We start from the raw sequence: 13,955 nt of genomic DNA, 5'->3' as shown, positions 1-13,955 counted from the left end.
GAATCGACTCGACGGCACTGGGTTTGGTTTTTGTTTGCTATCGCGGGGATCTAGAAACTTTTTTTTTCAAAGTTCTGAGACAATTTAAAAATAGTCAGCATTTTGGACGAATCTCATAATCACAACGCTGAGTAGAAGAGCCAGACGCTTCATGATCCCATGCATGTCAAATCCAGAGCCAGTCTCTGCTGCTAGAAGTCGGGAGAGTCGCTTTGCAAGGAACCAGTGAAGAGTTCAGCGTGTCCCTGTGACAATGTTTTTGACTTTGAAAGGGGTCCCTTTGCTGAGAAACCAAGCACGTTGGTGAAGCTACCCCACTGCCTCACCCTGGGGGCTGCCCAGAACCCGCAGTGCACCCCCCACAGTCCCCACCCACCTCGGGCAAACAGCAAACGGCTCTGAACCTCCCCCTTGACAAGAGCCTGGCAGGGCAGCACCGAGTTGGTGGGGTCCTCCAGCGTCCCCAGAGCTGGCTCAGGGCTTGGTACATTTCTGATTTAATTCTCACAACAGCCCTGTGGCTCGCCTTTTTATACAGACACACCGTCAGTGAGTACGTGCCGGAGCTTAGGCTCGAACCCTGTGGTGAGAATTAGAAGGATAAGTCAGTAGGTATAGATGGGAGGGGTGGACAGGCAGCCACTGGGCAATCTGCCTTTAGGTCACCTGTGCTGGGGTAGGGGCAGGGACACATACTCGGCCACACCCACTCTATGACAGGGTGGGGCTGGGATGTGGAGACAGCAGCCCCAGGAGGTCCTGGCTCCTGGCTTGGGCTTGGGCAGGTCACCCGGATCAGTTGGCTTTCCTCACCTGTAAATTAAGGGAGAGGTCTCAGAGAGCCCCTCTAGCTCTGATAATTCAGAGGATACGGACAAGACCCCAAAGTTATGACAAACCAAGAGTAAACCTTTTGCTTTCTGGGATGTGACACACCTATTAGGAAGGAGTGGGGTTGTTTCCCTGGGGCCAGGGCCAGAACACATTACTCAAGAGGTCCAACCCTCCCAACAGTCAAGAGGGTCATATAAGGTCCCTGGGTGGCACCATTTGCACTCAGCTGGTAACCAAAAGGTTGGCAGTTCAAACCCACCTAGCAGCACTGCAGAAGAAAAAAGCTCTGGTAGTTTACTTCTATAAAGATTAACAACAACAAAAAAAAAAAACTCATTGCCATTGAATCAACTCTGGCTCATTGCAACCCTATAGGACAGAATAGGACTGCCCCACAGGCTTTCCAAGGCTGTAATCTTTACAGAAGCACTGCCACATCCTTATCCCATGGAACTGCTGGTGGATTCTGACCACTTCCTCTTTGGTTAGCAGCCGAGCTCTTAACCACGGTGCCACTAGGACTCCTTTCTGTAAAGATTACAGCCTAGAAAACCCTATGGAGCAGTTCTACTTTGTAAGACATGGGGTCTCCATGAGTCAGAATCAACTGGATGGCACAAGACAACAGCCTGCAGGCAGCTGCCTTGCCCATCTGCAGCTGTCCTTCCGTGAACCTTCTCCTGAGGCTTGGTCTGGCCCAGCTACCCAGGCTGCTGGGTCAACCCTGCCCGGCCACTTTGCTGTCTCCAGGAGAAGCAGGAAGAAAAGGAGGAGGTGGGTGGAGGCGAGAGAGGCAGCTGGGCCAGAGCTGCTGGTACAGAAGCACTCGACTAGCTGGGAGCAGAAGTGAACCATGTCCAGCCTGGGGTTGCTGTTCCTGCTCCTGCTCCTGGCCCCATGGCCACTGCGGGCCTCCTCTCTGCCACAGCCAGACACCCCAGAGGTCAAGGCCACCATCACGGGCCTGATCCTCTCCTCACTGGAGCGGGCCACTGTCTTCCTGGAAGAGAGGCTGCCTGAGCTCAACCTGGATGGTGTGGTGGATTTCCGAGTACTGCAAGGTGGATGAGCTTCCTGGCCCCAGACTGGCCCCAGGATCATTGGCTCCAGCCCTGCCCTGCCCCACTCCGAACCCTTGGCGGGATGGGGGTGGGGGGTCCAGTGGCTGCCTGGCATCCGAGTAGCCTGCTTTGGCTCTAAGGAAAGGGACAGAGGGGTGACTTTTTCCTCCTGGGTGTCTGGGGCCTGCCTGTCAGCAAAGTCGTAGAAGTAGGAAGGATTTCAAGGCAACACGAGAAAAGATTTGGAAATTGTTATTCCAACGCCCCTTCTGGCATGCCACTAACAAGGCAGGCAGTGGGAGTGCATCCTTCCAATGGACGTTTATGGGACAGCCGCTCCTCTCACAGGAGGGTGGTCCAGGGACCAAACTAGAGACCCTCGAGATGGGTCCCAACCCCAACTTCCTCCACTCCCAGCCAAAGCCACCTGGAGGTTCTGAGAAAACAGTCAAGTGTTTGGTCAGCTTTGAGATCCCTGAGGAGTAGGCTGGAGATGGGCCAAAGCAAACAGGGAGCCGGCACCCCCACCTTGATTGAGCTCCTCCCTGCAGCTGCCTGGGGTTGGTGTTAGCATGTTCGCCAGGCTCTGGGCAGTGGGCGTTCCAAATCACCTATTCTGCATTGGCAGTGGGGTTTCCGCCCACCTGGGAACTCCAGATTCAGCAGGAGGTGGGGCTCCAGGGCAGGTCTACTTCTGTCTCTGGGGCCACATCATGGCTTCACAGCCACATGGCCTTCCCCAAGGTTCCCTCTGGACCCCTGATCTCCCAGGCTGCATCCTGGAAAACCCCAAGACCTACTTATGCCCCTGCCTCCCACCGGCAGGGACCAAGGTGAGGCAAGACAGATGCCCAAACCCATTGCCATTGAGTCAATTCTAACTCATAGCAACCCCATGTGACAGAGTAGAACTGCCCCATAGGGTTTCCTAGGCTGTAAATCTTTATGGAAGCAGACTGCCACATCTTTCTGCCATGGAGCAGCTGGTGGGCTTGAACCACCAACCTTTCAGCTAGCAGTTGAGCACTTAAACACTACACCACCAGGGCTCCTTAATCCAATATGACCTCAACTTAACTTAGATCTCAATTACATCTGCCAAGACCTTATTTCCAAACAAGGTGTCTTAGTTTCTTAGTGCTGCTATATCAGAAATGCCACAAGTGAGTGATTTTAAGAAACAGAAATTTATTTTCTCACAGTTTAGGAGGCTAGAAGTCTGAATTCAGGGTGTCGGCTCTAGGGGAAGGCTTTCTCTGTTGGCTCTGGGGGAAGGTCCTTGTTCCTTGGTTCCCTGGTGATCTTCCTCTGGCTTGCACTTCTCTTCTCCCATATCTGCTTGCTCACTTGCTTGTTTAATCTCTTTTATATCTCAAAAGAGATTGACTTAAGGTACATCATACACTAATCCTGTCTCATTAACATGACAAAGAAAACCCATTCCCAAATGAGATTATAACCACTACCAGGGTTAGTGCTTACAACACATTTTGGGGGACACGGTTCAATCCATAACAGTCACATCCACAGGTACAGCAGTTAGGACTTGGATCTATCTTTCTTGGGAGACACAATTCAACCCATTACAGTAAGTATCATAACTTAGTATGTTTTTTTCCTGAACACATAGCTGAATGAATTAACTGTGTTCCCTCTCAGTGCAGCTCAAAGCCATTCAGGAGGAGTGGGTCAGGGATCCCCTGCTGCGGCCACTGAGCCTGCAAATGGGAAGGCTGGCTGAGAAGCTGGTGGCCCTTCTCCAAAGATCCATTTCCCACCTGAAGCTGAATGACCCCAACTACCTACGAGGTAACCGCACAGGGGGATCCACACTGCTTCAGGAATGTAGGGTCTGGGGGTGTTTACCGAAATAACCTAGTATAGGCTTGTGATGTGCAGGGGAGGGTCAGGATAACCTATAACCACAGGTGGACCCCAGGGAAGGTCCAGTCACCCTTGACTCCAGGTGAAACGGCCCCTCCCACCCCCTCGGAGGGGCTGGAGTGCAGGGAATATGTCTGCCTCATCTATTCAGCTCACCTCCAGGGTTGGAGGCCCTCATCCTAGACTAGTGGTCTGTCCCTTGGGGTGGAATATCTAGAAGGTAGCTGAATTATTTGCACTGCAAAGACTAACGTCTTGCTAGCATATCTCCTGGGCCCTACAATGCTCAGCGTTTCTCTGTCCTCGCCAACCTGGAGTTACACCACAAGAGGCCCCATCCTATAACCCTGCCCTATGTTGTTCCCAGGTAGGAAATGGAATCATTTGCCACCGAGTGGACCCCAACCCCATATGTGTCAGAGTAGAACTGTACTCCATAGGATTTTCAGTGGTTGATTTTCTGGAAAGTAGATCACCAGGCCTTTCTTCTGAGGCACCTCTGGGTGGACCTGAACCTCCAAACTTTCAGTTAGCAGTCGAGTGCTTTAACCATTTATACCACCCAGAGACTCCCAAACCAAAGGAGTCTCCTAATCCTTTTAAATGTCTCAAGCTTCATGGGATACCATGAATCTAGGTAAAGCCAGAAGCCCTGGTGGTACAATGGTTAAGCGTTTGGCTGCTAATCAAAAGGTTGGCAGTTTAAACGCACCAGCCACACCGTGGGAGAAAGACCTAGCAATCTGCTTCCATAAAGATTACAGCCTTGGAAACCCTATGGGGCAGTTCTGCTCTGTCACACAGGGTTACTATGAGTCGGAATCCATTCGACACCACAAAACACAACAAGTCAAAGCCTGGCTAGGTGCTGTTCCTGATGATTTAAAAAAAAAAAAATGTAAAGATACTTCCTGAGTGTTTCAAAGGCAAAGGGCTCCCCTTCACGGGGTCAGGAAGCAACTCGGGGCAAGAAATCCAGTTCCTTGGCTCTGAGCCCCAGAGCCTGGAGTGAGGGCGGCTATTAGCCAGTCCACACTTGGATCTGAAACAATAGGGCTGCAACTGGCCCCACCACAGCCCTTCCTGCTGTGGCCCCCTTCCACCCAGGCCTGGTCCCTAATACCAAGGAAACCCCTTGCCCAGGTGTGTATTTTTCATCTTGGCCACTGGGTAGCTGCCCTGCCTCTCCCCACCTTGCCTCTGCTCTCTGCCAGAGTTCCAGCGGACCATCCTGCCCGGGTTCTGGAAGCTTCCCCATGCCTGGACCCGCACCAATGCCTCCATGGTCTACCCCACGTTCGAGACCCAAGACTCCTTCTCGGAGGACCGAGGTGTCATGTGCCTGGTGCAGCTGCTGGGAACCAGGTGTGTTCGGCTGACTCACCCGCTTCCTGCAAGCCCCAAAGTACTCTCCCCATGTCCCAGTGTCTCTGCAAGTCCCCACAGTTAAACCCAAGGTCTGTGCAAAACCAGGCCCAGGTCCCCCAGGAGTCACCGACACCTCCTCTCCTACCCTCTGTTCCGGCCTTCCCCAGTCGGTCCACCACCCAGCAGCCTGCCCGTCTCTACCACCCTTCAGCCCCACCATTGCATCCAGCCTGGCCCTGCCACACCTCCCTCTGAACTCCATCCAGGTTTCCTGACCAGTCTCCATGTCCATCCCTGCCTGGGACTTCACACTTCAACTAGACAGCTCTTTCCAAAACCACATGCTTTTTCTTGGGACAAAGTCCAAACTCCTGCTGCCCTTCTGGGCCCTGCCCAGCCCCCAGCCCCTCTCCTGGGACCCCCTTCAAGTTCTTAAAGCCTCCCTCCCACTTCAAGCCCTTGTCCGAGCTGTCACCTCTACACACAAACACAAACACACACGCACACCACACCTATATTTCATCTGGCATCCCCACTCATGCCCAGCTGGGTGCCTGGAAGGTATTAGGGGCCTGATGACTAGAGACTAGATCATGCTCAGGGAAGGTGTGGGTGGGAATGGGGCAGCTCCTGCCCTCAGATTCCTTGAGGATCTCCTCCTGTAATGGCCTGGAACCTCTTTCCCCAGGAGGGACAGCAGCCAGCCCTGCAGGTTCTCAGACTTCTGCAGAACCCTCATGACCAGGGCCAGCTCCTCAGGCTACTGCCTGTCCCACCAGCTGCTCTACTTCCTCTCTGCCAGAATGGTAAGTGCAGGGTGGCCACGGCCTGTGGAGGGAAGGGAAAGGTGAAAGGGGGCTAATGGTATAAGGAGCTCTGGTGGCACAGTTAAGCGCTCAGCTACTAACTGAAAGGTCAGCAGTTCCAATCCACCAGCTGCCCCACAGAAGACAGACCTGGCCACCTGCTTCCATAAAGATTACAGCCTAGGAAACCCTATGGGGCAGTTTTATGTCTGCCACCTGGTGGGGAGGGAGGGTCACCATCAGTTGGAACCAACTCAACAGCAACAGGTCAATGGCAGTATGGAGTCCCTGGCTGGTACAAGTGGTTACCATGTTTGGCTGCTAACTGAAAGGTTGGAGGTTGAAGCTTTGAGTCCAACCAGAGGCACCTCAGAAGAAAGGCCTGGCAATCTATATCTGAAAAATCACCACTGAAAACCCTACGGAGCACAGTTCTACTCTGACACACATGGGGTCGCCACGAGTCAGAAGTGACTTGACAGCAGCTGGTTAAATGGTGGTGCAGTTTTGTGTGCTACACCCCAGAGAAACAAGCACCTTTTTGGATTTGTGCTTGAGACATCAGGAAGGAGAAGGGAGAATAACCAGTCACAGATCTGCTCCAGTGATGGGGAAAGATTTGTGATTCCATTGGCCTGCAAACCAAATAGATAACTTTGCATCCTGAACTGGATCACAGAGTGTCAGAAAAAAAGGCAAAAAAAGAAAAACCCAAAAACTGTTGCCATCAAGTCAGTTCTGACTCATAGCAACCCTACAGGACAGAGTAGAAGTGCCCCATAGGGTTTCCAAGACTGTAATCTTTACAGAAGTCGACTGCCACATCTTTCTCCAAGAAGCAACTGGTGGGTTTGAACCACCAACCTTTCAGTTAGCAGCCAAGCCCCCAACGACTGTGCCACCAGGACTCCTTACAAAAGGCAATAGAGGGAGTTAAAGAAAATCAACTGGAGAAACTCAGTAAACAAAAACAAATCGAGGACTTAGGACGGCATCTCTGGTAGCCGCTTCCAGTGGATTAACCAAGTCAGGAGTGAGGGGCAGTGGGCTGTCCTCAGCAGTAGCGGCTTGGGAGAGAGTGGCTTGGGAGCAGAGGGAAAGAAGGGAGGGTCCGAAGCATCAACCTTTCCTTGCTTTTTGGGTGATACTTCTCCCCCTTAGGATTTATTGGCAATTTTGACAGTGAAACAGCAAAGGTAACAGTTATGTTAAAACACCAAAGAGGAAACTGGGCTTTTTGTGTGCTTGTTTGTTTTAGCATGACTTTTAAAAAATAAGGTGGAAATTGTTGAGGGGGGGAAAAAAAAAGGAGAGGCCTCAAGTAAGAGGCTGCTCCCAGCCAGCCCAAACCAGGTATCCCTATGGTCTCAGGTGACCTGAGTGCACAGCTCCCCCGTGTGGCCCGCGGGGCCCGGAACGAGGCAGAGAGGAATTGCGGATCGCATCTGGGGCAAAGGGTCTGTCCATGGGGTCCTGTCAACAGAAGCCAGGGTGGTGGTGTCAAGAGCACAACTATGCTAAATAATAATAAGTTTAAAAATATGTATTTCTGCATTTATATATGAAGGAGGCAGAGCTCTATCTTTAAAATTATTAACTGGTGTCTAGAAATTCTTAGCAGAAAAGCAACTTGCTGTTTTTGACAGTTTTTTTTAATTATATATCCTCAAGCTGCCACAGACCAATTTTTTAATAAAATACAATAAAACTTACTTATAAAGAAATTGAATTATTAGATTCAACAGATAGAAAATGACCGTGACAGCTGGCTATAGATGTTGCTAAAGCCTTCTCTCAATTCCTGTCCTTTTCAAGTCACAGGCCAGGGACCAGCCCCAGCCCTTGGACCACACTTGGAGTAGCATTGAAGGATTTGTCCCAAATCAGAATGCATTGTAGCAGCTAAAAGTTTCAGAAGGTGTCCCAGTGTCAGGTATTATGCTGGCCATTTCCTGGGATTCATTTCATCCACCCACATGAGACATCCTCTAGTTCAGCTCCTAGTGGCATCGCCCTTCCCCAGGAGCTCAGAATGCTTAACTCAGCTGGCCAAGGTCATACATCTAGTGAGTGGTGGAGGCGGGACTTGAATTCAGCTCCCTCTGACCCGGAGCTGTTCTCCAGTGATGGAGCCCAAACAAGCTGGGTGTGGTGGTGAGGAAGAAATCCTGAGAAAAAGGGGAAGGCCTGCCCCAAATGCAGCCACCTGCAAGACCACCACACAACTGCACATCTTTCCTTGTAGCAGCTGCAGTGAGTGTCTGTCACTGGTACTGACTTCCTTGTCTCCGGGTGTCTGTCCCCTAGACAGGATGCACAAAAGGGCTGTTCCGTCACAGCCAGCACTACATGGACCTCTTCTGTGCCAACATGATGGATTTGAACTGGAGAGCTGAGGCTGTCAGATACACCTATCCCACCTGGGACATCTTCATGGAAAACAGCGTGCCCCACATTCCTCCCTCAGACAAAGCAGCAGGGCCTCCCTGATCTGGGGCATGCACACGCACACACAAACGCACACATACAGACATGTGCACACAAATGTACACACGTGCACATACACATGCATGTGAACATGGTAGGGCTTCCAAATACAGCAAATAAAAATACCAGATTCCCAGTTGAATTTGAGTTCCAGATAAATATATCCCGAATACTGCATAGGATATACTTACACAGTGAAACCTGTGAGAGCTGGAACTCAATGGGACTGCCTTGTTTTTCCGGGTCTTGCAAGTTTTCCACCTTTGACAGGGTAGTCTTACCACTTTTCTATCACTCATTTTAGTGGAGAATATTTGAGTTGTTCTTCTCTGACAGGTTTCCACCTTACACAGGTTCCAGCTTTCACAGGTTTTACTGTAGTAAAAAATGATCCATTGTTTATCTGAAACTCAAATTTAAACGGGTGTCCTGTATTTTATCTGGCAGCTCTAACACAGAGGCTGCCTTCACCACCACCATGTGACTGCTGCCTGCCTCCAAAAGGCTGACCCAGTGATGCAGCACTGGACAGACTGACCGGCCAGCTGACTGACAAACAGACCCTGAAAACCTTAGAAATGAGGCCAAAAGGGAGGCCCCGGGTTTAACGCCCAATTAAACTGGAGTTTCGGATTTAACAATGAATTAGTTTTTAGTGTAAGTATGTCCCATGCAATATTTGGGATATACTTATATACTTGCTTGAGTGTCCAAATCCATTTATTGATCCCAACTCTTGAGTAGCTACAAGTGAGGCCCTAAGCAGGAAGTAGAGCACAAATCCAGGAGTCCCTTGTTGCTAAGGCAGAGCCTTGGGCTGCCTCTTCCAGCCAGTGCGCTGGGTGCCACATGCTCGGCTGCTTGGCCCATGGAGGAGGCGGCAGGTGTTCCATGGTGGCCTTGGGGAGAGGGAGGAAGTGTACCTGGGGAGCAGGCTTGCAGGGGGTCCCCTTGTCTTTACTTCCAGTCATGCTCTGTGGAATTGGCGGATTCATTGACTTCTACAAGCTCCAGTGGCTGGAGGCCATCCTCAGCTGGCAGAAGCCAAGAGAAGGATGCTTTGGGAAGCCTAATGAGTTCTGCCTCCACCCTGGCTGGGGACAGAAAGGAGCGGAGGGACTGGGCTGCATGTTCCACACCAGGTGGGGAAGGAATGCAGTGTGTTAGGGTCATGGAGAGAGCTTTGTAACAGGCACACACACACAGACAGAAAAGGGCTGGGAGGTTTGGAAGCCAAAATTATGCAGGATAGGACGCCATCTCATTGGAAGACATCTAATTCCCTGGATGTACAATAGCAAATCCATTCATTTACCAAGCATTTACTGCACCTACTATGTGCCAGGCACTATTCTAGGCTCTGGGGATTTGGTGGGGAACGAAATGGACAGAGGGAAAACAGGACCCTGAGGAAAAGAGGCAGAGACCACCTCAACAGGCCCTCAAATAAAAGAGCTGCAGGTTCTGATAACGGCTGTGAAGGAGACAATAGGCCGAGGAAGAGAAGAAGGTTGGGAAGGTTCCTTAGGCAGAGTGTTCAGGGTGGACACCTGGGGGAGGTGATTTACCTGCAGAGAGGCAGAGGGACTAAAGGCATGGCCCCTTTCTAGCTGTGTGACGGGGCAGCTGGGTGTCTGTGGGGTGAGTCGCTTCACCTCTATGAGCCCTGATTTTTCTTGTTTGTAAATAAATAAGCATCATAATATCCACCATCCTAAGCTGGGAGGAAGAGCAGACACAATGTATGTGAAGCTACCAGGCCAATAACCAGCTGCCCTGACTCACAGCACCCCAACGTGTGTCAGAGTAGAACTGTGCTCCATAGAATTTTCAGTGGCTGATTTTGCAGTAGATCACCTGGCCTTTCTTCTGAGGCACCTCTGGGTGGACACAAACCTCCCACCTTTCAGTTATCGGCCAAGCACCTTAACCGTGTGCACCACTCAGGGCCTACAGTGCAGAGGAAGCTCCCAGTAAATCCAATGAGAAGCTCGGGACGCTCAAAGCAGCAGAGCTTTTGAAATAAGATCCCCACCAAACCCACAGCTGTCAAGTCAATTCCAACTCGTAGCAATCATATAGGACAGAGCAGAACTACCCTATAGGGTTTCCAAGGAGAGGCTAGTGGATTTGAACTGCCAACCTTTTTGGTTAACAGCTGAGCTCTTCTTAACCACTGTGCCACCAGGGCTCCTGAAATAAAATAGTCTGTTTTAAATCAGTGGGGTTTATAAAATGCAGATTCTGAGGTCCCCAGCCCTATAGATTCAGCAGGTCAGGGGTGGAGCTGTGGAACCTTCATCTTTAGAAAGCTCCTCCGGTGGTTCTGATGTGGGTAGTGGAGGAATCACAATTTGAAGAACCATCAGGAGATGATACAGTTAGACCAGGTAGAAGGATCTACAGACAGATGTGGGAAGAAGCTTCTGGAAAAACCTCCAGTTACAGAGGAAGACCTGAGTTGCTTCAAGTATTTCTAGAGGGGTGGGAGGTTTAGTGAGTTTGAAAGTCCTTCTCAAGAAGTTGATCTTAGATTCCTCTCCCTGTTCCCCGACATCAGCTCCTGAAGATGACAGATTATCTGAAGCTGCTCAATACCACCAGCATTTTTTAAGAAGAGTAAAGAGGCGAGAAAAACAATTTACAGGTAATGAAAATACCCAAGGGACTTTCATGGCATGAAATGGAGATGCCTAGCAAGGTGGAGGCCTGTGTTCATTTTCTTCCACACACAGTATGGAGTAGAAGGCAGCCCTCAATGGAAGATAGGCCCCAGTATCACTGAAGGGGCATGGATCATGTCTGGGAGGTGGAGGGAAGGGATGTAGTTAGCTGCTGTTGAGTCAGCGCCCGACTCATGGCAACCCCACGTACAAGGAACTAAATGCTGCCTGGTCCTGTGCCAGCCCCATGATTGGTTACAAAGTAGACCATTGTGCTCCATAGGGGTTTTCATTGGCTGATTTTTGAAGGTAGATCACCAGGCCTTTCTTCCTAGTCTCTCTTAGTCTGGACGCTCCATTGAAATCTGTCTACTAGGGTTAACCCTGCTCATATCTGAAATACTGGTGGCATTGCTTCCAGCATCATAGCAACACGCAAGCCACCACAGTATGACAAACTGACAGATGGGTGATGGGAGGCATTTGGGGAGGGGGCATAACCTCCCAAGTGAGGAGGCTGCAGCGGGCTGACGATTATTCTCGAGAAGAGAGCTATTAGCAGGCAACACTCCTAGTAGCTGGAGGATGGCTTCCAGACTCAAGAAAGGGGGTCTGTGAGGGGCATCAACAACATTTATACGGTCCCAGCAAGCTGGCTGTAGTAATATTCGAGATGCACTTATGAGAGAACGATGTCGAATAAGGGACTGAGGTTGCTGCCCGCAGCCCTCACTGGGGGACTCTCTCTCCCCAGATGGGTGCTCTGCCCACAACACTGGCATGGCAGTTGAAGCCCTGGATGGCTTCCTCTATGTCCTGGCAGAGCACCCCCCAGCTCATGGAAAGCTGCTCCAATTCACACCATCACCACCACACAGCTCCTGAGACGGATGGATCCACACTTGCTGCTCAAAAGATGAAACAGACCTGTTTAGTCCTTTCTTCCTTGGGTCCTAGGGTCCTGTCCTAAGAAAGAAGTAACCCACATATATCATCTCAGGTTGCTGGGGAGCCTGGGTGAGCAGGGAGGGTGGGAGCCTGTCTGGTCCAGGCCCATGGGCTGAGCACCAGCCCCTCCCTCTGTTCCCTGCTGCAGCCTCTTCTCCAACGGGGCTTCCTACTCACCCAAGTCTGGGAATTCTGGGCCTGCTGCTCCATCTGTGGGATTTGCGGGGAGCTCAGGGCCCAGCCCAGACCAGGCCATCCTGGGAATCTGTCTTTTGGGGAATGAATGACCGAAATACCTAGAGACCAGGACAGCCCTCCAAATCATCCATCCCCTATTCCCTTCAGCCAATAGCTGGTGTCATGAGATGAATCATTTCTAATTATAACTAATCACTCACAGTGCTCATCAATGGGTCTGTGGTGTCTTCTTCGGTATGTAAACTCTCGATGTTCCAAGTGTTCTTGCCATGCTGAACTGCGATCTTTTGGTGAAAGCCAGTGCATTCCGACAGCCATGTCCAGCTCCGTCCCTGTCTCCCTAGGGTCATCGGTCTTGGAGAAGTTCTTGTCAAGATCAGGGCTTCAAACTGGTTCATTCTGGTTCAAACCCCTGCTAAGAATTTCTATGTCCACCTACATATACTAAATCAGACTCTGCAGTTTAACAAGATCCTCAGGTGATTCTCACGTATAACAAATTTTGAGAACCACTGCTGTACTAGTGGTTCTCAGAATGGGTCCCTAACCAGCAGCATTAGCATCACCTGGAAACTTGTTAGAAATGCAAATTCTCAGCAGCCAGAACAAACTAGTTCAGAGCCCCGGTCTAGAAGAATATATTTAGAGTGGGGCTGAGTTCTGAGTTGGGCCTTGTTTCTCAGTCTTTAAGACAACCTTGGACAATCTCTAGATCTCTGATTTGAATCTTCGATCTCATTTAACACAAATTCCACCAGTTAACCAGTTGCCATGAAGTCAGTTCTGACTCATGGTGATTCCATGTGTGTGTCAGAGTAGAACTGTGCTCCATGGGGTTTTTGGTGGCTGATTTTTCACATATAGATCAGCAGGCCTTCCTTCTGAAGCACTTCTGTGTAGACTCAAACCTTCAACCTTTTGTTTAGCAGCCAAACATGTTAACCATTTGCACTACCCAGGGGCTCCAAAAGACTCATAAACTGTAGTCATAAAGCCTATTTGTTTGAATGTCAACTATTGGACCTTGCTGAGTGAAAGGATCAGAGGTCTCTGAAAATAACAGTTTAAGTCATGAGCTAGAACTACAGATGTTATCACAGAAGGTGGCCCATACTAAATTTTAGACCCTGTACGGAGAACTCTTCAGAATCATTACATCATATCACATCACAATCATCATTTTACAAGTGGCAGTGTAGCCTAGTGGTTAACAGGGTGGGTTCTGTGCCCAGGCTGCATGAATTTAAATCCCAGCTCCCCCACTTATTAGCTCCATGTCCTTGGGCAAAGTCATTTACTTCTTTGTGCCTCAATTTTCTCATCAGTGAAATGGGGATAATAATAGCACCTACTTCAATATTAGGAGTCCCTGGGTGGCACAAACAGTTAAATGCTTGATTACTAGCAGAAAGGTTGGTGGTTCAAACCCACCTACAGGCACCTTGAAAGACAGGTCTGGTGATCTGCTTCTGAAAAGGTCAGAGCCTTGAAAACCTTACAGAGCAGTTCTACTCTGACACATATGGGGGTGCCATGAGTTGAAATCAAACCTACAGCAACTAACAAAAAACAAAATAAACCCTGTTGCCACTGAGTCAAATTCGACTCATAGCAGCCTTACAGGACCGGGTAGAACTGCCCCAAAGGGTTTCCAAGGCTGTAAATCTTTATAGAAGCAAACCGTCACACCTTTCTCCTTTGGAGCA

General features: G+C 50.1%; 1 protein-coding gene across 1 annotated transcript; it reads left to right on the top strand.

The window, feature by feature from the left end:
- Positions 1–1,687: 1,687 nt before the first annotated feature.
- On the top strand, positions 1,688–11,988 carry C12H16orf89 (chromosome 12 C16orf89 homolog). Its single transcript, XM_049905024.1, has 8 exons — positions 1,688–1,895; positions 3,555–3,704; positions 4,994–5,144; positions 5,836–5,953; positions 8,261–8,396; positions 9,408–9,515; positions 11,004–11,087; positions 11,858–11,988. The coding sequence occupies exons 1-8, from the start codon at positions 1,688–1,690 to the stop codon at positions 11,986–11,988; spliced, it is 1,086 nt and encodes a 361-aa protein (XP_049760981.1).
- Positions 11,989–13,955: the final 1,967 nt, after the last annotated feature.

The sequence above is a fragment of the Elephas maximus genome, chromosome 12, assembly GCF_024166365.1.
Source record: "Elephas maximus indicus isolate mEleMax1 chromosome 12, mEleMax1 primary haplotype, whole genome shotgun sequence".
NCBI classification, from domain to species: Eukaryota; Metazoa; Chordata; class Mammalia; order Proboscidea; family Elephantidae; genus Elephas; species Elephas maximus.
This window is presented reverse-complemented; position numbering and strand designations above follow the sequence as displayed.